Source organism: Cnephaeus nilssonii (genome assembly GCF_951640355.1).
Source record: "Cnephaeus nilssonii genome assembly, chromosome: 2".
Classification (NCBI taxonomy): domain Eukaryota; kingdom Metazoa; phylum Chordata; class Mammalia; order Chiroptera; family Vespertilionidae; genus Cnephaeus; species Cnephaeus nilssonii.
In genome coordinates, this window is record NC_137073.1 from 78209380 (window position 1) to 78233213 (window position 23834).

The 23834-nt window shown below is 39.1% G+C and overlaps 1 protein-coding gene across 3 annotated transcripts; it reads left to right on the forward strand.

The window, feature by feature from the left end:
- Positions 1–34: 34 nt before the first annotated feature.
- LOC307113477 (survival of motor neuron protein) lies at positions 35–23728 on the forward strand. Of its 3 annotated transcripts, XR_013814842.1 has the most exons (11): positions 50–406; positions 3258–3329; positions 5416–5535; positions 6432–6632; positions 6783–6932; positions 9693–9788; positions 11285–11395; positions 13345–13395; positions 17156–17181; positions 19087–20997; positions 22352–23728. XR_013814842.1 is itself a non-coding variant. In XM_079795089.1 (10 exons), exons 1-8 carry the CDS (start codon positions 275–277, stop codon positions 13390–13392), a joined length of 930 nt encoding a protein of 309 aa, XP_079651215.1. In that variant the 5' UTR covers positions 50–274; the 3' UTR covers positions 13393–13395; positions 17156–17181; positions 19087–22077. The 3 variants fall into 3 exon arrangements, 2 of the variants coding, with proteins under 2 accessions (XP_079651216.1, XP_079651215.1); XM_079795089.1 differs by lacking the exon at positions 22352–23728 and having other exon boundaries at positions 19087–22077; XM_079795090.1 differs by lacking the exons at positions 9693–9788; positions 22352–23728 and having other exon boundaries at positions 35–406; positions 19087–22077.
- The last annotated feature ends 106 nt before the right edge of the window (positions 23729–23834 follow it).

The window sequence follows — 23834 nt, forward strand, 5'->3', positions numbered from 1 at the left end:
TATGTGCCCTCAACCAGGCTGCTCCAACCAACTGAGCCACTCCAGCCACTGCAATGAACACCATTTTTAAAGAAAATGTACTGTTCAAAAATACCCGGGTAGAATCTACGAAGATATCAAAAAGTGAAACCGAAGAATTGAGAGAATACAGAGGAAAAACAAAACAAAACAAGAAAGATGGAGACCACTGGGGGAGAGGGCGCGAAGTCCTCCAGGCCGCCGGTGGTCCCCGGGCCACCGTACTCTTCCGCTCCCAGAGGCCCCTGCGGCGGAAATGGTCATTCTGCGAGGCACGCAGCCCACGCCGCGCACCGCTGGTATCCTGGCCATGGCGATGGGGGGAGGAGGTGGCGGCGGCGTCCCGGAGCAGGAGGACTCGGTGCTGTTCCGGCGCGGCGCCGGCCAGGTGAGGGCGCGGCCGGCTCTGCTCCCCGAAGGCGCCCAGGGCGGGCTCCCAGCGCCTATTGCCGGCCCCTGCGCTGCTTCCCCGGCCGCGGGGCAGGACCCGGCCAGTCCGTTTACTGCAGGACTGTGGTCCGCCTAAACGTTTCTACACATTTTCCCATTTGGGAACCTTAGCAGCCAGCTCCTTCCCTGCTCAGCTTGGGCGCTTGATGGCTTTGAGCCGAGGCCCTACCGTAACTTAATCGTCCTTTGGTTTGTCCATTCTGACTGGGGGCTGTGAGTGGGGCCAGGCCAGGGCGAAGCGGGGGGACCAGTTAGGAGTCTATTAAAACGATCCTGACTTAGATCAGGATGTTAGCGGAGGAGAACAGAGTACTTGGATTCTAGGTGTATTTTGAAACCAAAGGCAACAGGTGTCGCCTGTGGATTCAGTAGTGGAGATTTGAGAGAGAAAAGTCAAGGATAACTTCAAGATTGTCCTGAACAGTTGAAATGATGAAGTCAGTTGCCCTTACGGATGAGCTGAGATGGGGAAGACTGAAAGTAGAGCAGGTTTATAAAAGTGAAGATCAAAAATTCATTTTGAGTGAAATCGTGGCGATGAGATCTGATTGGGGGTGAGTCCAGGAGTGGGAGAAGAGAAATTCAAGGCAAATAGTTCAGGGAGTTTTATTGTAAATAGAAAGTATAGAAATTGGCCAATAGCTGGAGGGGGAAGCGGGATAAAGAGGAAAGCTAGGAATTTTAGTGAGGAAGGAAGGAGAATAATCTGGAAGTGGAAGTGAGGAGCAAGGAAGATTTCTTCCCCACATTTGGTATAGTGATTTCAGAGAAGAGGTTAAAGAGGGGTAGAGAGTTTGTTGGTTACTCAAAAGAGCATGGTGGAAGTGTTGGTAATTGAGAAGTAGTAGAAGATGGCAGAACATGAGGAATAACTTGAAAAACCTCGGCTACTGGTAATGACTGAGAAACAAATATAAAGGCAGCCCTAGTCTGTTTTGGTTGCTGTGTAACAAAGTACTCAAAACTTAGTAGCTTGAAAATAATCATTTTATTATTTCTCATAGTTTCTGTGTGTTAGGAATTTGTGAAGGCCTTGCTGGGTATTTCCCCTTGAGATCTTTCATGTGGTTGCATACATATAGTAACTGAAGCTACAATAGCTGAGTCCCTGCAGCTAGGGACTGGCTGGCCATATCTTTTCTTACAGCCTCGGGGCTTCTATATGTGATCTCTGTGTTGGGCTGGTTTGAATTTCCTTATGCCTTTATAGTTCTCTATCATCTCTCATCTCCTGTTCCCAGACAACTGCTGATCCACTTTCTGTCACCATAGGTTAGCTTGCATTTTCTAATGTTCTACGTTTATTCGTTTACTGTTCATGAGTATTGGGTTGTTTTCAGTTTGGGGCTGTTACAAATAGACCTGCCATGACTACTAGCTTAGAAGACTTTATGTGAACATGTGCTTTCATTTCTCTTGGGTAAATACCTGGGTCATTCATTATTTTAACTCTAAGAAACTGTCAAACTTTTCAAAGTGGTTGTACATTTCAACTAGCAATGTATGAACGTTTCATTTGCTTCACATCATTGCTAACTCTTGGTATGATCAGTCTTGTGCTAATTTTAAACATTAATAGATGTGCGGTAGCATCTTGTGGTTTTTAATTAGCATTTCTCTGATGAATGATGATGTTGATCATCATTTTATGTGTTTATTTGCCATCCATATATCTTCTTTGGCAAAGTGTCTGTTCAATCAAAAACCATTTTTGAATTGGTTTGTTTGCTTTGCTTTTGTTGAGATTTGAGAGTTCTTCATATATGCTCGATATAAAACCTTTATCAGATAGGTAATTTGCAAATGTTTTATCCCAGTTTGTGGCTTAGTTTTTCAGTCTCTTAACAGTGTTTTTTAGCCCTGGCTCATTTGGCTCAGTGGATGGAGCTTCTGGCCTTGAGTTTCCTCTTAATTATGGGTTGCTGCCCCAGGGTTGGGGTTTATCGTGAGATAAACCTAGCTGCTTTGATATTGTCATTGGTGGTTTTTTTTTCATTTGCCCAATGTGTAGGAGTTGCTCAACTAATTTTTAGATTTTTTCTCAGAGAAAATTGTTTCAGACAACTGTAGATTTATTGTGTTGGTAGGAGGAGGTGAGTTAAGAATCTTCTGTATCTTCATCTTGGACTGGAGAAAATCTATTTCTTTCCATTTAAAACATGTTTGTACTTCACATTTCAGTATTTTATTATATTTGTTTTACAGTCTTTTTTGTTTTGTGTTTTAAATCCCTGATTAGAACATCTGTCTTGGGAGCAGCCAGCATAATTTCATATACTTCGCAATGATGAGTGCTTAGTAGGTAGTGGGTGCTCAAAACATTTTTTTATTGAATTAAGTTTAAGTTCTACTAAGTATTCATTAAATTTAAATTCAAAAATAGAAATAAGTTGTAGGTCTTTTCCAGATTACTTAATATCATATTTTTCCCCACTAAAACTACGCCCTTTATCTTATACTACCTGGCTGGCCAAACTACACCATTTATCTGCTCTTAGACAAGATTGAAATGTGAGTTATTCTTGAACAAATCCACTTATGGTTGGTAGATAGGGATTAAATTGTAGAGCATTCACTTAATGGCATACCTCTTAGAACTTTTACATATGTTTCGCTTTGGGGATAATGCTGCAAAATCTCTAAGCAGGTAGGTTTCTTGTGGTTATAGTTAGGATTTGAAGTACCCATTTTTTAGTTTAATTTTATGTTTGGGTTAAGATGGCTCTTGGCATACTTTTTTTATGAAATCCATCCAAACATGAATTGTTTTTATTCTTTATCCTTCCCAGAGTGATGATTCTGACATTTGGGATGATACAGCACTAATAAAAGCATACGATAAAGCTGTGGCTTCATTTAAGGTATGAAATGTTTACATTTTTGCTTAGGTCCTCATGTTAGTCACTTGGGAAAAATTAGTTGATAACATTTACAGTAAAGTATTAAAGTATGTATTATTTAGTTCTAATTTTGAAGATTAAAAGATAACATTGGTTAGTTAAATTAGATGTTTTCCTTTAGAAGTTGGTAGGTAGCCTGTCTATATGTGATCCTTTTAAGAGAGGAGATTTAACTAGAATTTTAAACATTGGTTGCTTTTAATGTGTTTACATTGCATAAACGTATGGAAGTCATCTAATTCAGATTAGTGGAAGGATAGTCTGAATTTTAATTTTTAAACATTTAACAAGTCTTTATTGAAATAATGATGATAAATAGCAGTAGTGCAGTAATTAATACTTGTAGAGTGTATACAGTGTTTTAGGCACTTTTCTAACTGCTTTACATATGTTAAATTAACGTAATCTCCCCTAAATCCAATTAGTTGGGTTCCAAGTCAGGTGTTTCTGGTGGTTGGAGTATATAGTTCTTTGGGGAGTGTGGTCTGTTTTTGTGGCCCACATAAGACATTTACACAGTTGTCCAATATCATCACTTGACTCAAAGTATTTGGTCTTATTTTTATATATATATATATATATATATATATATATATTTTAATTATTTGGTCTTATTGAGCACCATATGTGAGCCCTCTTAGTTCAGGCACAGCATAGGCTCATTCAGAACACCAAGCATAGAATCCACTTCCTTAATGTAGTCGTTCCTATACCATAAGGTAGGAAGATCAAACCTGTGTGTCATCCTTGAAGCTGCATTCTAAATTTGTCAATAGCATGCTTTCCAGTATGCACTTAGACTAGAAGCACACTAACTTAGGGTTACCATGACAGTTCTGTAAAGTGCAGATTAAAATGGGGCTCAAAGCCGACCCCGGTAGCTCAGTGGTTGAGCTTAGGCCTGTGAACCAGGGCCCAGGTTGCGGGCTCGATCCCCAGTAGGGGGCTTGCAAGAGGCAGCCAATCAATGATTCTCTCTCATCATTGATGTTTCTCTCTCTCCCTCTTCATTCCTCTCTGAAATCGATAAAAATATATGAAAAATAAAATAAAATGGGGCTCAATGTGGGATTGGGTAGGTAATATTGCAGAGGGAAGTAGTCTGAATAGAGGAAAGGAACTGAGTTGAGGAAAAAATAGTTTACTTTTAGTTGTGTTGAGTTTGAGATAAATGGAAGATATGAAATTGGTAATAGGAAATGTTGAATTGAGCTAAGGAGAAAGGTCAAAGGTAGATAATAGTTTTAGAAGTCTGTTTGCATAGTGGTTATTATTGAAATAATAGGAATAGTAGATGATCATAATCAGGTAAAGAAGGATGGCCAAATTTTGTTGAGACTGCCCAAGTTTAAGATTTGATCAGAGAGGAAATAAAAGCATTGGGGCCCTACGTTTCTATGTCATCCAAACTGTCATGCATATCACAAATAAAGATGATCAACAGAGTCTAATGTTACAGAAAGGTTTAGAGTGAGGAGTCTTGTTAAATGGGTGTATTTTGTCCTCCCCCAAAAAATATTTCTTAATGAATCTTTAATTTATTGATTTTTAGAGAAGCGGGAGAAACATCAATCTGTTGCTCCACTTATTTATGCATTCTTTGGTTGCTTCTTCTGTATGCTCTGACTGGAAATTGAACCTACAACCTTGGTGCATCGGGATGACACTAACCAGCTGAGCTACCCGCCCAGGCTGCTCATGAATCTTAACAGTTAACAGATACATCTGGCATGATCTGTCCACATGGCATCAGCTGGAGTGGCTCACTTGGGGGGTGAGGGATCTACTTTCAGGATGGTTCACTCACATGGTTAGTACTGCCTTCTGCTAAGGCTCAGCCAGGGCAGTGTGCTGGGGGCCTCTGTTCTCTAAGCAAGTTTCTTCGCTGACAAAGGGGTCTTTAGACCTGATTATCAGATATATGATGCCTGTAGCATGTGAGATGGTGGAAATAGGAAGTAGAGGCTGTCTGAGGTTTTTAATAACTGAATTGTGACTTTTTCTGTATCGTTTTGTAACATGCACATTTCTATTCTTATTTTCATAGCATGCTCTAAAGAATGGTGACATTTCTGAAGCTTCAAATAAACCAAAAGGCACCCCTAAAAGAAAACCTGCTAAGAAGAATAAAAGCCAAAAAAAGAACACCACAACTCCCTTGAAGCAGGTTATTTTTAAAATATTGAGATTTAACTTCAAAGATTTTCTTCATAGCATTCTTATTAAATAGTGTCAAATATCTTTAACTTAAGTGATTAGTGCAATGTTTTCCATTGGCATGTAATTATAACATTTCTAAAACTATTAAACTTTCTATTGTTTAGGAACATGCATGTCAATAAAAGTATAAGGACTTAGGTGGGACTGATTAATACTAAATTCAGGACAATGTTCACTTTATATGGGAAGGAGAGGGTGGAAGGCAGTGCTGTTTGAGAGAAATACCTGAAGGCCTTAAACTGAATTGGCAGTATTTTACTTTTTAAACTGAGAGGTGGCTATCCTTTTTTTCCCTTCAGAAAGCCTAAACCTGTTAATACTCAGAAACCTAAAATTCTAGATAGAGTTTTTTCTGCTATTTAAAACAGTAGACCTGGAAGCTAAATATTTTGGTGTCTCATTAGTCACTTTAGTTTCATCATTACCAAGGGGGAAGAGAACTAATATTTGTTAAGCATTTGCTGTATGTCAGCCCAGAGGTGCTGGATACTTCACACATTCCCTCCTTTCTATTCTTCACAACAAATAAATGAGGTGAGGTAGGTTATATTATATCTACTTAACAGATGAGGAAAATAATACTCAAAGAGATTAAAAAACTTGCCCATGATTATAAAAATGGCAGAATTTATATTATATGACAGGATTACATTATATTTATATTGGAATTCACATTTATGTGTTTTGGGCTCCAAGTCTTTTTCACTGTTTCATTCTGCCTTCCAGATTAGTTAACTGGAGACTACCCCCATCCCCGATCCTACCCCACCCAAACAAGAAAATAGTTTACCCTCTTTAAAAGAAATGTGTTTATGTGTATGTGTATCTTTTTTGTTTTTGTAGTGGAAAGTTGGTGACAAATGTTCGGCCATTTGGTCAGAAGATGGCTGCATTTACCCAGCTACCATTGCTTCAGTTGATTTTAAGAGAGAAACCTGTGTTGTGGTTTACACTGGATATGGAAATAGAGAGGAGCAAAATCTGTCTGATCTACTTTCCCCAACATCTGATGTAGCTAATAATATAGAACAGAATGCTCAAGAGGTAAGGATACAAAAAATAAAGTTCTTGAAAGTAGAGACGAGATGAGAAACTACATGATATAACAACTTGTCAGTTTGATCCACTGAGGCATTACATTTTTCTTAATGAAACCTATATAACAGCAATACGTATATTTTTTTCTTTTTAAAGAATGAAAGTCAAATTTCAACAGATGAAAGTGAGAACTCCTCCAGGTCTCGTGGAAACAAACCAAATAACATCAAGTCAAGAGCTGCTCCATGGAACTATTTTCTCCCTCCACCACCCCCCATGCCAAGATCAGGACTGGGACCAGGAAAGGTAATTTTTACACAGAAAAGGTTTCCCAGAAAATCTATATTAATAAAAGGGTAATATGCTAATTAGACCAGACGTCCTTCCGGACAAAGCCATGATGGTGGGGCTGAGGCAGAGGCAGTTAGGGGTGATTAGGCTGGCAGAGGAGAGCATGTAGGGGGATCAGGCCGGCAGGGGAGAGCAGTTAGGGATCAGGCCAGCAGGCAGGCAAGTGGTTAGGAGCCAGCGGTCCTGGATTGCGAGAGGGATGTCCGACAGCCGGTTTAGGCCCGATCCCGCAGGGACATCCCAGCAGTCAGACATCCTCCAAGGGGTCCCGGATTGGAGAGGGTGCAGGCCAGGCTAAGGGACCTTTCCTGCTGTCCCCCCCGCACGAATTTTGTGCACCAGGCCTCTAGTAGTTAATAATATTGAAACATTAAACAAATATTCAAACCTTCCATTAGGAGAATTGTAGATTTTCCCATGAAACTGGTGGCTTTCTGTAGGTGTTATAAATACACACTTGAGAATTCTTCAGAGAGGAAATATGATAGTAATGCAGAATACTTTATAATGAAAAGCTTTTTCAACTACTTTTATGCAGTATTAGGTATTAGACTAATAATGTAGTGAACTTAAGTTAGAAAGTATGATATTTTATCAGCTGACTATCCTCATAGTTCCCCAAGTCACTTGTGTGAAATATGTAAAAACTAGTGGCCCGGTGCATGAAATTCGTGCAAGGGGAGGGGGGTGTTCCTCAGCCCGGCCTGCACCCTCTCCAATCTGGGACCCCTTGAAGGATGTCCTGCTGGTTTACAGGGATCGGGCCTAAACCGGCAGTTGGACATCTCTCTCACAATCCGGGACTGCTGTCTCCAGCTGCTCACCTGCCTGCCTGCCTGCCTGATTGCCCCTAACCACTCTGCCTGCCGGCCTGCTTGCCCCCAACTGCCCCCTCCCGCTGACCTGCTTGCCCCCAAATGCCCCCCCGCCAGCCTGCTCACCCATAACTGTCCCCCCTTGCTGGCCTGCTCACTCCAAACTGCTCACCCCCCCACCCCTCCGCTGTCCTGATCACCTCCAACTGACCCCCATTGACGGCCTGCTCGCCTCCAACTGGCCCCCCGCTGGTCTGCTTACCCCCCAACGGCCCCGCCCCCCACCAGCCTGATCACCCACAACTGCCATCCCATCCTGGCCTGATCACCCCCCAGTGACCCAAGCTCCCAGCCCCTCCTTTTTTTTCCTCTTTTTTTTTTTTTTTTCAGCACCTCCTTGAGCGGAGGCCAGGGCCAGCTGGAAGCATGTATCTGGGATTTATTTATCTTCTATAATTGAAACTTTGTAGCCTTGAGCGGAGGCCAGGGCCAGCCAGGGCTGGCGGGAAGCTTGGCTTCCTCCATCACCGGGGCAACCCAAGCCTCCTGCTCGCTCCAGCTCAGTGGCCACCACCATCTTTAGTTGGGTTAATTTGGATACTACTCTGATTGGCTGGTGGGCATAGCAGAGGTACAGTCAGTTTGCATGTTTCTCTTTTATTAGATAGGATTGGAAGAGAATACAGTATTTACATCTACTACAGGTAAAATCCTAAGAAGCTCCCAAACTGTTATGGAGTAAATGTAAATATTGTTTTCCTTTATGGTTCTTTTGGTTATAAGTAACAAATCAACTTTAAAAAAGATTTATTTTAGGTTATATTGTAGAACCCAAGTATGTCCCTGTCTAGTTGTTTTGTATAAAGCAGTGATTTCCTTGGAGGTTATGGTATTGAGGAAATAATAAAATTTTAAAAATAAAGATATCAAGTATGATTTATTAAAACTTTTCCTGCCCTGACCGGTTTGGCTCAGTGGATAGAAGGGTCCCAGGATCGATTCCGGTCAAGGGCATGTACCTTGGTTGCAGGCACATCCCCAGTGGGGGGTGTGCAGGAGGCAGCTGATCGATGTTTCTAACTCTCTATCCCTCTCCTTTCCTCTCTGTAAAAAATTAATAAAATATATTTAAAAACAAAACCAAAAACCTTTTTCTTAACATTTTCTTCAAGATCTTTCTTTTTTTTTTTTTAAATCCTGACCTAAGGCATGAGAATATTTTTCCCATTGATTTCTAGAAAGAATGGAAAGGAGTGGGGAGGGGGAGAGAGAGACACACATTGATGTGAGAGAGACACATCTGCACCAGGTACATGCCCTTGACCAGGAATCAAACCTGAGACCCTCTGGCACGTGGGCTGATGCTCTAACCATTGAACCAGGGTTGCAAGGTTTTTCTTGAGATTTACATTATATTACAGTTTCTAGAATGATCAAATCAATTTATGTGTGTGTCTGTATATATGTATGTGTATCTCATACTTCTTTGATCTTAGGGGCCTGATTTTCCTTGTTAAGTGAGAGATTTACTAATTTTTACAATATATGCTGTAAATTAGCATATGTAACTACTAAAAGGACATCAATAAAAAAGATTATACAATCTAGATAATGAAATTGTGGGATATATTGTTTTATGATTGAACTGTCTTGCTAAAAACACTACCTCTTGATTTATAAGGTAATTAAAATATTTTCTTACTTTGATTTTACTCCCTGAATCTCTATAGAAAGGAAATGAGAAAAATCTAGATTAATGAGTTTATTTGACTTCAGCATTTGATACATGCAATCCTATTTAATCTTTTATTTGTTATTTAAATTCTTTTGACATTAAATATTTTTTTCTCTTTTCATATTGAAGTTAGTAAATTAATCTTCCTTTGAAATACTTTTGCAGCCAGGTCTAAAATTTAATGGCCCACCACCACCACCACCACCACCACCACCATCCTTCCTATCATGCTGGCTGCCTCCGTTTCCTTCTGGACCACCAGTAAGTACAAAACAATTCAGATGAAACTTTGCTTTCATACATAGTTTCTAATGGGTAAAAATTTGAAGCAAACCTTGCAGGTTTTTTGTTTTGTTTTTATCCTCACCTGAGGATATGTTTAATGATTTTGAGAGAGAGAGTGAGAGACAGAGAGAGACAGAGAGAAACATAGATGTGAGAGAGAAACATCGATTGGTTGTCTCCCATATGCCCTCGGACCACAGATCAAACCCGAAACCTAGGTATGTATCTTGACCAGAAATGAAGTGTGCAACCTTTTTTTTTAAAAAAATACTGTTACTGATTTCAGAGAGGAAGAGAGAGGGAGAGAGAAATAGAAACATCAATGATGAGAGAGAATCGTTGATTGGCTGCCTCCTGCACGCCCCCTACTGGGGATTGAGTCCGCAACCCGGGCATGTGCCCTTGACTGGGACCCTTCGGTCCCTAGGCCAACGGTCTTATCCACTGAGCCAAACCAGCTAGGGCAAGTCTGCAACCTTTTTTTTTAGTGTATGGGACGATGCTCCAACCAACAGAGCCATCTGGCCAGGATGGGTTTTTATTTGTTTGTTTTTAATTTTTTTTTTAAATATATTTTATTGATTTTTTACAGAGAGAAAGAGAGAGGGATAGAAAGTTAGAAACATCGATGAGAGAGAAACATCGATCAGCTGCCACCTGCACACCCCCTACTGGGGATGTGCCCACAACCAAGGTACATGCCCTTGACCGGAATCGAACCTGGGACCCTTCAGTCCGCAGGCTGATGCTCTATCCACTGAGCCACACCAGTTAGGTCTGTTTTTAATTTTTAATGCCCTTCTCTACCAGACTGATTCATTCCTCTTATTGCCTCAGCTCATAGCCCTATATTGCCTGCTTCCTTCCTGGTAGAAATTGTATCCCTTATTCTATAGGGAGGTAGTTCCTGTTTGAAAGAATTTAAGTATACTGCACACAGGGATTTATGTGTTTCCTTTCCAGGTGTGCTTGGATGTTTGCTTGTGATCAAATAGACTATTTGGATATCTACTGGTAGACTTTTAGATAACAACAGTAGCCTAGATACAAAGACACTTTTTGGCCAACTGTGTGTGTTGGAGTGGGGGCAGTGCAGATGTTCACCCAACACCTTTATTTCAATACTGTTAGGGTGTTTTTTAAAGGAAAACCATCAAAGTATTTATGCTTGGTCTTTTACCCATAGTTTCATAAAGGAACAGAAAATTAGTTTCAAGGAATAGAAAAATATATCTAATCAAATCAAGATGTTTAAACATTTTATGTGACCTATTGTTTTTTTATTGTTCAATTTAATTTTGTTGTTGTTACTGGTTGACGTTCTTCAAATGTCAGATTTTTAAAAATTTTAATAGATAACATGGAATTTAGGGAAAGATACAGTTAACATCCAGCATTGTCTCCATAAAATGAATCTCCAGACTTCACATTTTTGTTTACTGACTTTAAAGTATATTTTTCTTCATTTCCAGATAATTCCCCCACCTCCTCCCATATGTCCAGATTCTCTTGACGATGCTGATGCTTTGGGAAGTATGTTAATCTCTTGGTACATGAGTGGCTATCACACTGGTTACTATATGGTAAGTGGTCATTCAACACCTTTTCCTGACACTTTGTGGTTGTGACTTTATTGTGTTTGTGACTAAAAAGGTAATTTGTTAAATTAGCCAGATCCTAAGGGTTTAAAACTACCTTAAAGTTTAAAAAATACAACTATTTGCCTAAAGCTTAAATTACTCTTCTATTATCCCCATTTAATGTAATTATAGTGCAATTAAAAATCTTTCATGTGCCCAGCCAATGTTGCTCAGTGGTTGAGTATTGACCTTTGAACTAGGAGGTCACAGTTCAATTCCCGGTCAGGGCACATGTCTGTGTTTCGGGCTCAATCCACAATGGGGAACATGCAGCGATCAATGATTTTCTCTCATCATTGATGTTTCTATCTCTTTCTCTTCCTCTGATATCAGTAAAAATATATCTAAATATATATATATATATATATATATACTAGAGGCCCGGTGCAAGAAATTCGTGCACAGAGTGGGGTATCCCTCAGCCCAGCCTGCATCCTCTCCAATCTGGGACCCCTCAATGGATGTCCAACTGCCCTCTCACAATCCAGGACTGCTGGCTCCCAACCACTCGCCTGCCTGCCTGCCTGATTGCCCCTAACCGCTTCTGCCTGCCAGCCTGATCACCCCCTGACCACTGCCCTGCCAGCCTCATCAACGCCTAACTGCTCCCCTGCTGGCCTGATTGCTCCCAACTGCCCTCCCCTGCTGTCCCAGTCACCCCTAACTGCCCTCCCCTGCAGGCCTGGTCACCCCTAACTGCCCTCCCCTACTGGCTTGGTCGCCCCCAACTGCCCTCCCCTGCAGGCCTGGTCCACCCCAACTGCCCTCCCCTGCAGGGCTGACCCCCCCCCCCCAACTGCCCTCCCCTGAAGGCCTGATTGCCCTCCCCTGCAGGTCTGATCCCCCCAACTGCCCTCCCCTGCAGGCCTTGTCCCTCCCAACTGCCCTCCCCTGCTGGCTTGGTTGCCCCTAACTGCCCTCCCCTGCTGGCCTGGTTACCCCCAATTGCCCTCCCTTGCAGGCCTGGTCCCTCCCAACTGCCCTCTCCTGCAGGCCTGATCTCTCACAACTGCCCTTTCCTCCCCTGCTGGCCATCTTGTGGTGGCCATCTTGTGTCCACATGGGGGTGGCCATCTTTGACCACATGGGGGCAGCCATCTTGTGTGTTGGAGTGATGGTCAATTTGTATATTAGGCTTTTATTATATAGGATATTTTTAAATCTTTCATGTTATTACATTATTTTGATTATACATTTTCTAATTTTTTTTAAATATTTTTTTATTGATTTCAAAGTGGAAGGGGGAGAGAGAGAGAGAGAGAGAGAGAAACATCAATGATGAGAAAGAATCATCAATCGGCTGCCTCCTGCACCACCACCACCCCCCCCACCCCCCCCCCACTGGGGACCGAGCCCGCAACCTAGGCATATGCCCTTGGCCGGAATCGAACCCGGGACCCTTTGGTCTGAAGGCTGATGCTCTATCCACTGAGCCAAACCAGCCAGGGCTATACATTTTCTAATTTGATGACACACTTTCTAAATTATTTTTCAATCTCATTAGTCTTCCTGTTTTGGACAGGGGAATTTGGTTAATCCTTATCTGAGGGTATTTTTTTTCATTGAATTTTTAGAGTGTGGAATCTAAGGGTCGGGGGGAGAGAAACATTGATGTGAGAGAGACACCCTGACCAGGGCCAGGGATTGAACCTGCAACCCAGGTATGTGCCCTTGATCGGAAATCAAACCGGCTTCGGGTCAAGGGCAAGTACTCTATAACTACTGACCCATACTGGCCATGGCTCTGATCACTTTTAAAGAGCATTATAAGGCTATAAACTTATTTTTCAATATTATTTTGTTAAATAGAATTAGTAAAATGTCTTACGTGAAATAAAATGTTTATTCATATTTGTATGCTATTCTTTTAAATTTCTTTATTTTCCTTACAGGGTTTCAAACAAAATCAAAAAGAAGGAAGGTGCTCACATTTTAATTAAGGAGTAAGTATGCCATTATTATTATGACTTTTGGTAGATGTTTCCATGTTGCCTTGAAAAGCAAATTTTTTTTTTAATATTTTTTATTGATTTTTTTACAGAGAGGAAGAGAGAGGGATAGAGAGTTAGAAACATTGATGAGAGAGAAACATCGATCAGCTGCCTCTTGCACACCCCCTACTGGGGATGTGCCCGCAACCAAGGTACATGCCCTTGACCGGAATCGAACCTGGGACCCTTGAGTCCGCAGGCCGACGCTCTATCCACTGAGCCAAACCGGTTTCGGCGCAAATTTTGAAAACCATATTTCCTTTTTGATTTTCAAAATGGGAGATGCATTTCTGGGATGGGTATTTTTTAAATTACATAAATCACATTTGAAAGTAAAATTACTCAGGGAGGCAAAGAGGAGGAACATCTGTAGTAATTTCAACAATAAAATTAAGATAGAATTAAAAATAAATAAATAAATGATAATTACCTGTATTTCATTCTTTGATTAAAGTCATTTTTCATTTCCTTAACGTTCTTCAGCTAGGTTATTGAGCCAAGTCTAAAAGGATGAAGAGAAAAATTAGGCAGGGGATGAAATGGGTTAAAGTCTTCTAGACAGAAAGTGCACAAAGCCAGAAGCATTGTATATTTCAAGGCCCATGGTAGCTCAAATGTCTTACCTCTGTTCCTAATGCCAGTCAGCCTTCTTATCTCCCCATTTGTATAATTTTCCCTCTTTGACTCTGCTCTCTACTTGTTTCTATTACATATCTTTTTTCATTATGTTTTCTTTATGTGTATATATTTGTCTTTCCTCTGTCGTTAGAAGCATGGCACTACATCTCATTCTTTATGTCTACAACAGTGGTCGGCAAACTGCGGCTCGTGAGCCACACACGGCTCTTTGGCCCCTTGAGTTTTTAGCAAAGGCCAGCTTAGGAGTACCCTAATTAAGTTAATAACAATGTACCTACCTATATAGTTTAAGTTTAAAAAATTTAGCTCTAAAAAGAAATTTCAATCGTTGTTGTACTGTTGATATTTGGCTCTGTTGACTAATGAGTTTGCCGACCACTGGTCTACACTATCTGGCACAGTTTTTTGCTTAAAGAGCATAGGATGGAGGGAATATACAAGAAGAGAGAATGGTAAATGGAGGAGAGATTTCAAGTTGTTTTCAGATCAAATCTTTCACCCATCATGAAAGATTAAACATCAGCTCTACTTTTTGTTAGCTTTAAAGAAGACTTTTCTTTATAGCAATCCTGCAAGTAGATGAATGGTTTTGAAAGTTAATTGTAAGGGAATATATATAACATTTTGAAGAAACCAAAATTAGAATAGCTTTTAGATAAACTAATTTTTGAGGTTTGAAATTCTGATTTTTTTCATTACCAGTTATTGTGACATAAATTGACCTTGCACATTTTAAAATGGTATATAATTGTGAGTTGAGCTATAGCCCATTTTAAATAAAACCAGTTCTTGGTTTCCAGGCAGAAGACAGAGGTGAAGCCGTATATCTGAGTATTATTGAGTCTTTGTGTTTACATAAAGACTTCTGGTTAAGAGTTAAAAAATCTTATTTTATAAATCTTGGTTTCAGTAGACTCTTAGGTATCTATTAATTTGTGTTTTTATTGTACAGGAAACTAGAAACTGCCATGTGAAATTTTTCTTTAATGATAATAGCTTTTTTTTTTTTGAGTCACTACTGTGTGTGCTAGATGTAGATATTTCATTTAATCCATATAGCACCATCGAGTTAGATACTATAATTATTCCCATTTTACACAGATGAGAAAGGCTCATAGAGGTGAAATGACTTGCTTTGGGCCACACAGCAAATGATGGAACTCTGTATGTACCACCTCAGAATTCTCTACTCAGCTCTCAGTCCCCTACCACATCACCCCAGCAACTGTTTCTTCCAGGCTTTGTGGAATTTTGTCCTATGTATACATCATTTAGGATTTGGTCAAGGACCTAAATGGAAATCCTATACAAATTTCTGTAGGTCCTTCTCTTCAAATCACTCTTTAGACTTGCCTCTTCAAATTCCAGCTGCCTTATTCCAAGACCCAAACTACAATCTATTTCTTCCACCCAAGAACAATACTCTTGACTCAAGTTTCACTTTCCATGCTGCAATTTGAAAATTGTGTCCAGCTAAGAAAGGGGTGAAAGTGAAGTTCACCTTATGTGTTTCCCTTTCTCAAGGATTTCAGCCCTATACACTGTATTGTCCAGTGCCTGAAAACAGTTGTATCATACAGGGTGGGGCAAAAGTAGGTTTACCATTGTGATATGCAAAAGTTCATTCTTATATTATTATTTATTACTGATTATTTTCTATACAAACAACTGTAAACCTACTTTTGCCCCACCCTGTATATTGTGCCGAGTTTTATAATCTGGCAGGAAAACAAGTACACTACCAGCTATTCCTACTATTTTTAAACAATGAATTTTCAATTGTTACATGTTTTCTGAAAGTTTAGTATTACAGCAATTTTCAATATTTTTCATCCTGTGGAACACTTTAAACTAATTACTAAAATTTTGCAACACATCAGTCAATTATTTTTTGCTGATCTGACAAAATAGATACAACTTTTATTCATTCACACTGGATGGCTATTATGTTAGCTGTTGTGGTTTTTTTTTATTTGATTATCTAAGGAAAAGAGGTCAGTACTCCTGACTAGTCAGGTATTGAATGTTTTAAAAATTCTTGCAGCATACTGGTTGAAAAATCACTGGTCTATTGTATTGTGGTGGCTTAAAAAAATGTACTAAACAACATTACCTCTATATCTCTCAAGTATGTAAGATTAATATATCACATTTGGGGTTATTATATATATGGCAGTAATCTACTTTTAGCTTTTTTCTTTTTCTTTTCTTTTTTAAAAATAATCCTCACCTGAGGATATTTTTCCATTGATTTTTAGAAAGTGGAAGGGAGAGGGTAGACAGAGAAAAACACCAATGAGAGAGAGACATGTTGATTGGTTGCCTCCTGCATGCCTCCAACCAGGGACAGGAGCCTGCAGCCAAGGTACATACCCTTGATCGGAATCAAGCCCGGGACCCTTTAGTCCCCAGGCCGATGCTCTATCCACTGAGCAAAACCAGCTAGGGCTACTTTTGGCTTTTTTTTTTTTTTAAACACTGTTTTGTAGAATTATTTTTGTGTATTGATTAATTTTAAGTTTGGGCTTCAAATTCTAAATAGTTCTATAGATCATCATATGTTGTCATAGTGCTTCCTCAAAAGAATAAACTAGTTAATAATGCCCTCATTTTTCATACTTGTCTAATTGTTAAGAATATCTACTTGTTATAGTTTAAGAATTATTCTTCGTGGTTATTCTTTTTTATAAAAAAAGTTTTAAAATTTGAACTAATATTTAATTTATTCTTGTAATTCTTTTGTTTGTTTAACTACATTGTTGCTTGTTATGTGTAGCATTCTTGACAGGAAGATATATTTAAATGAAAATAAGACACAGAACTATGTATATTATACTGCCTGCTATTTGTGTAAACATATATTTATGTACATGTATATGCATTGATTATCATCTCAGGGTGATACTCTAGTTACCTTTGAAGAGGAGAAGACAAAGCCATGTGAGGGAGACTTCACAGTGTACCCTTTTGTATTTTTTTGCTGTGTGCATTTATTGATCATAAAAAATAATACGTAATTAAAATAAATCTGATAAGATGTATCAATTTTTTAAACTTTTTTTTATTTTTATAGGTAATTCATACAGTATTCCTTAAGAAGTAAGTGCTTTTTCTGCATTATTTCTTGTTTATATTTAGATGTATATGTATTCCATATCAGTGTATAAAACTCTTGTTTTAAATAGCTGCAGGATATTCTTATGTGTAAATGTACATCATGCTTATTTAATTGACCTCTTATGCATGGAAGTTTAGGCTGTTTGTAATCGTTTGCTGTTTAATATATAGTCATTATTCTTTTACATAATTCTTTTTGTAGATGTTTGAGCACATTTCTAAAATTAAATAAATAGAACTGCTGGGATTGAAGAGGATATGCATTTATAATTTTAATAGATTTTTGTTAAATTGCTCTCAGTAGAAATTGTGTTAATTTATATTCCCACCAACATGGTTTGAGAGTTCCTGTTTCCCACAGCCAATCCAGTAATTTATCAAACCTTTAGGTCTTTGTCAATCTAATAGTTGAAAATGATCGTCTTATTATAATTATTTTATTGTGAAGTTTAGCATCTTTTTATGTGTTTGAGAGCTATGTATCTTTTCTGAAAACTTGATGAACATCACCTTTACACACTTTTCAACTTGGATATGTTTTTCCTTTTGATTTGCAAGAATTCTTTGCAATGGTAACCATCCCTTTGTGATAAGAGTTGTAGGTACTTTTTTCTACAACTAGTTTGTCATTTTGTTTGACCTTGCTTATAGTGATAGCAGTTGTCATTTTGATAGAAATATTTGCTTTTTATGTAGTCATACTACTTTGTTTTCATATAGTCAGATTCATTCCTTCTTTATGGCTTTTGGATTTTCTTCTAATGTTTTGTTTCATTTTTTTTCCTGTGTCTATATGGTTATTCCCCTATTACATTTTAAATATTTGTGTTTGCTCTCTTTTAAATTTTTGCTTATAAAATTTTATCTACTGTAAATCCTCATTCACAGATTCTGGATTTGCAAATTTGCCTACTTGCTAAAATTGATCTGTAACTCCAGGATCAGTATTTGTGGCACTTTCGCTATAATTCATGGACAGGTGCAGAAAGGTGAAAAATTTGAGTCACCTGACATAGATGTTCCCAGCTGATGTTGAGCAATACTGTTTTCTTGTTTCAGTACTCATACTATAAATAAGTATCCTTTTCACAATCTTAGTGCTACATTTTTGTGCCTTTTGATTTCATGCTTTAAAATGGCCCTCAGCCATTATGCAGAAGGGTTATCTAGTGTTTCCCAAGCGCAAGAACTCTGATGTGTGCCTTGCAGCGAAAATACATATGTTAGTTAAGCTTCATTTTGGGCATGAGATATAGTGCTGTTGGCTGTGAGTTCAGTGTTAATGCATCAGTACTATCTATTAATAACATGTGTTTCAATGGAAACACACAAAACAAGGTTATTTATCTATTGGTTGATAAAAATGTGATCAGAGACTTTCAGGAACTTAGCGCAGTATTTCTTCTAGGAGTGATGGCTTTGTATTTATAAATTCCATGTTTTGGTGACTTTTTAGAACATAACTTCTGTGAATAACAAGAGTCACCTGTATTTCCTTTTAATTCGTTTTACAAAAAGTATACAGAAGCATAAAAAGATGTGATAAATAACTGTTAGTAATTTCAGTGAGAATTCAAGTACAGCAAACCCAAATTGTTTCTAACATGTGATTTTGATCATTGTTTTATAATATAAGACATCAAATACCAGTGCTCCTTAAATTTTGAAAAAATATTCTCTATTCCCATTTACTCTTCCAAATGAATTTCACAATTAGTCTATTTAACTATTCCATAGATAGAAATTAGTATTAGCATATTTTTATTCTAGTTTTATTTACCTTGATGAGTGTATTGCTTTCCATTTCCTCTCTCCTTTATGATTTTATAAGAAAACAGGTTTTTAACTTTCATAATTATATCTAGACTTTTTTTCTTTCAAATTAAGGTGCAGCTCTCTCCCAAGGAGAAGGGTGTTTTGATATGCCCTGGTCGATGTGAACAGTTTTCATCTTTTCTTCATGAGCACTTGGTTGAATGGCACAATCTTCTACATTTACCTTTGTTGTATGTGACTTGTGCTTAAGTAACCAGCCAGGTATTTGTAGGGAATAACCAGTTTGAATAACTGAACAATGGAAATGTGAGTAATTAAAAGAAACTCAAGGTCACATATAGTGCAGAAAAGTCAATCTGTCAACACATTTGTATATTGTAACTTTCTTAGTATGTTAAGCTTTTTACTGATGCCTTTAAAAATAAATGATAAATATTTTTTAATCTTGACTATCTGAATATTTTTCTTTGGAATATATATGGTTAAGGGTAGAGTCTATAGAAAGAAATCTACTCAGGGTAAAGAGTATTATAAAGATACAACCAATTACAAAACAATGTTAATGAGAATCCATGGTTAAGAAACCCTAGCTGAAGCTGAGTGTCACAAGGTCTGGGCCCAACCAATCAGGAACCAAAGCTGTATTGTCTTTTGAAAGTCATATTGTCATTTTCCTCCTTGCACCTTCTCCTGTCTTTCTGCCACTCTCTTCTGGCCTCCTCCACGTGCTCATCATGCACACACCTAATATGGTTGGCCAAGCTATTCTCGCTTCATCTCCACCTTGTAGTTCCATCTCTCATTCATTTGACTATATATCTCTCTCCATTCAAATTCTTAGATCATATTGTTTCAGTTTAGTCTGAAGTTTGGTGTCCATGGCACATGGGATATTTTCTAGTCCGTTTAGCTGCAGAAGATGTTAATATATAAATGCTATTTCTTTCTGAGGTTTTGCATGGAGAAACCAAATATGCCCAGCATATCAGTACATATTTCTTTTAATAAATGAATATTCATTGTGTGTTACGTAAACTTTGCAAAATGGGTTGTTCTATGGCTTAAGCTTTCTATACAGGTTAAGTGGCATTTTACCATTTTTCATCACAATCAGCCAATATTTTATATATTTAGCATATTTTAATTGCCCAAATATGTGCCAGGTTAAATTGAGTTATGAAGGCAGCTTACTTGCCTTCTAAGATATTTTTGGATATTATCTCCCTTAATACTTAATACAGTTGGAGAGTGGTCAGAGGTTCAGGAAAGTCACTTATTTCAGCAAATCTTATTTACTTATTTTTTGAAGTTTTTTTCTTTTAAAAAAATATGTATTTTTATTGATTTTAGAGAGGAAGGGAGAGGGAGAGAGATAGAAACATCAATGATGAGAAAGAATCATTCATCGGCTGCCTCCTGCATGCCCCACACTGGGGATCAAGTCGCCCAACCTGGGCATATGCCCTGGCTGGGAATTGAATCGTGACCTCCTGGTTCATAGGTCAATACTCAACCACTGAGTGACACTGGTTGGGCTGTTTTTATTCTTTAATATATTTTTGATTTGAGAGAGGAAGGGAGAGATAGAAATATCACTGATGAGAATCATTGATTGGCTAAATCTTATTTAACTTTGTGTGCTAGGCACTATTCGAGTTTCTTAGGAGACAGCAGTGAACAAGACATGACAATTCCTGCTTATAGTGGTGGGAACTTTATAAGGTGGCAGATAGTGATACATGTAGAGAAAAGTGAAGTAGGGAAAGGGGTTAGGCAGAGTGAAATTGGAAGTGGGATGCCTTTCTAAAAAGAAAGGTCAGGAAACTTTATTGAGGTGACCTTTGAGTAGAGATCTGAAGGAAATGAGAGCCACTCACATAAATAGAGGGAGAACCTCCCAGGCAAAGGAAGTGACAAGTACAAAGGCCCTAAGACCAGCATGTTTTGCATGTTTAGGAAGCAGCAAAGAAACCAGTGCAGCTGAGTGGACTTGAGCAAGGAGGAGAGATTGAAGAGACAGAGGTAAGATGGGCAGTGAGGGGTCAGGTCATTTGTAGGCTATTGTAAGATCTTCAGCATTTACTTGGAGCTGGGAATCAATTGGAGGATTTTGAATCAAAGGTGTTGCATGGTTGCATTTATATGAAGAGCCTTCTGGCTGCTATGTTGAAAACAGATAATAAGTTTTAAGGGAAGAAGCAGGCCAACCTGTTAGGACCAATGGGTAGTAGTGGTTGGAGCTGAGTGTATTTTGCAAATGGAGCTCTGGATTTGCCAATAGATTTACAGGTGGAATATGAAAGAGTCAGGATGACAAGGTTTTGACCTAGGCAAATGGAATTTAATGAGATGGAGAAGTCTGAATAAAGAGTACTTTTGTGGGAAGGAAGGAGTAGAAGTTGGGTTTGGGCATATGAAGTTTGAGATGCTCTTAATGGGAGTTGGGTATGAGTAGAGTTCAGAGGAGAGATCTGGACTAGAGACGAAAATTTAGAAGTTAGCCTAGATATTGAATTTAAAGCCATTCAACAGGATGAGATAGCCAAGGAAGTGCATTTCAATAGAGATGTCAGAGGAAAACTCGGGTACTCCCAATGTTTAGAGATCAGATATTAGGAGAAGCAGTAAAGGAAACAGAACTCTCGGTGAATTAGGAGGGAAGTCTTGGAAATCAAATAAAGAATATGTTTTGAGGAGGGAGTGATGGACCACATCAAAGCTACTGATGGGTCAAATGCTCATACAAAAAGTAGGATGAGGACTGAAGTATTCATTGAATTTAGCAATGTGGAGGTCATCAGTGACCCTCATAAGAGCTGTTTTGGTGGAATAGAGGAAGTAAAATCCTGATGGGAGGAAATATAAGAAAGAAAACAGTATACATAAACAACAACTGAAAACAGTATATATAAACAACTCTTAAAAAGAATTTCGTGTTTTTGAATTATTTGTTAATTTGCATATTAGTAAAATATAATATAGCTTTGTTTTAGAAAGTTATTTTTCTAATCTTGTTTCAGTTGTGAGTATGTATATAAATGTGCAATATTTTCAATATAGAATTTATTCCTTACTATGGGTCCTGGTTTTTGAAAAAATATGGAGCTAAAATAAGAAGGTGCAGGGAACATTTAGAAAAGAGGCTGAGGATATTAGGCACGTTACTCATGTGGGCACAGTGGAAGGATTTTAGGGAGTTGGAGAGGTTAGGATATGTGAGTGTTATATTGTAAATCAGAAGACGCCTTAACTAATAAGCCAAATTTATTTGGAGTCTTTTTCATTTCGCTAGCGCTAGCGGGCCCAGAGGAAATATTGCTTCTCAAATTCTGGGGCCCAACATGGTGGAAATCTTTCCTATTTATACGTTTTTCAGCTCTTTGTCTTCCAAATTTGGAACCAGACTTCTGGACCTTCTGAGAAAACGTCCTGTATGCTGGGACTGCCGTGAGACCATATCTCAAAGCCTGGCCAGATGCCCACACTGACAACTCTGTCTGGGACATAGTTTATGGCCTCTCTGGAATGGGAGTAGTCTTATTTTTTCCCTATTATTTAAGCAAGCAAACGTTTACAGAAGCCAGAATTTAAAATTTTAAACAGCAGTTTTTACCCAAGATGGAAGTTACAATGCTTCATGAGAAAGGAAGAAGTTTAGAAACATAAAGGTGAGTTAAGGTGAGTTCCAGGGCATTTGAATCAAAACCCCTGAATTAAAGCATTTTCCCTAAATCCTATTTCTTCTTCACATTGGCAGTGGATAAAGGGAAGGTACAAGTAAACTTGACTACACCAAAGTTAAATATACAGAACAGATCCTACCAGGATTAGGGAATATCTCTTGGCCCACAAAAGACTGACTCATCTGTACCCTGTTAAAGTGAACTCTGTTTCACCTATGTGTGAAACTGACTTAGTCCTTAAATTACTCATTTCATATATAACCTGAATTCTTCCACATTGTGACTTTTAGCTAGATCAGTGTACCTCCCTCTACCCTCTCCTTGTGGCTTTGTTTCTCTTTACCAGTTACCCTGAAAACCTGATGCTTATGCTCGACTATGAAATGTTAAATGTATAAACTTTAGTTGGGAAGATCATTGAGAGACTTCAAAGATATTGGTAATAATGTTTCTTAAGCACAATGATGGGCATGCAGAGTTATTTTTTTACATGCTTTACATGTTTTATAAATATTATTTTGCCTGCGATCCTATCTAATAAATAGGGAATATGCTAATTGATCACCACACCCTCACAAATATGGCAGCACCCACAGCCAATAAAGCGGGAATATGCTAATTGACTGTCACACCCTCAAAAGATGGTGGTACCCACAGCCACAAGATGGCGGTGTCCAGTCCCCTCAGCCCTGCCTCATCCAGCTGGAGTCCCCCAGTCCCCTTAGTCCCGCCTCATCCAGCCTCAGTCTCCCAGTCCCCTCAGCCCTGCCTTATCCAGCTGGAGTCCCCCAGTCCCCTTAGCCCCGCCTCATCCAGCCTCAGTCCCCCATTCCCTCAGCCCTGCTGGGGGGTGGCAGGCACCGCACACCTCATCCAGCCGGAGTCCCTCAGTCCCCTCAGCCCCACCTCATCTAGCCAGAATCCCCCAGTCCCCTCAGCCCTGCAGGGGAAGGTAGTTGGGGGCGATAGGGCCAGCAGGGGAGGGCAGTTGGGGATGATTATGCCAGCAGGGGAGCAGTTAGGCGTCAATCAGGTCGCCAGGGGAGCAGTTAGGGGGCAATCAGGCAGGCAGGCAGGTGAGTGTTTAGGAGCCAGCAGTCCAGGATTGTGAGGGATGTCCGACTGCCGGTTTAGGGATCGGGCCTAAACTGGCAGTCGGACATCCCTCAAGGGGTC

What these genes read in the sequence shown, in the direction of transcription:
- LOC307113477 (XM_079795089.1), top strand. Translation starts at nt 275, where the DNA reads ATGGTCATTCTGCGAGGCACGCAGCCCACGCCGCGCACCGCTGGTATC. An exon ending in TCCGGCGCGGCGCCGGCCAG is followed by an intron (nt 407 to 3,257) that starts GTGAGGGCGCGG and finishes TATCCTTCCCAG; the next exon opens with AGTGATGATTCTGACATTTG. An exon ending in CAGGACTGGGACCAGGAAAG is followed by an intron (nt 6,933 to 9,692) that starts GTAATTTTTACA and finishes ATACTTTTGCAG; the next exon opens with CCAGGTCTAAAATTTAATGG.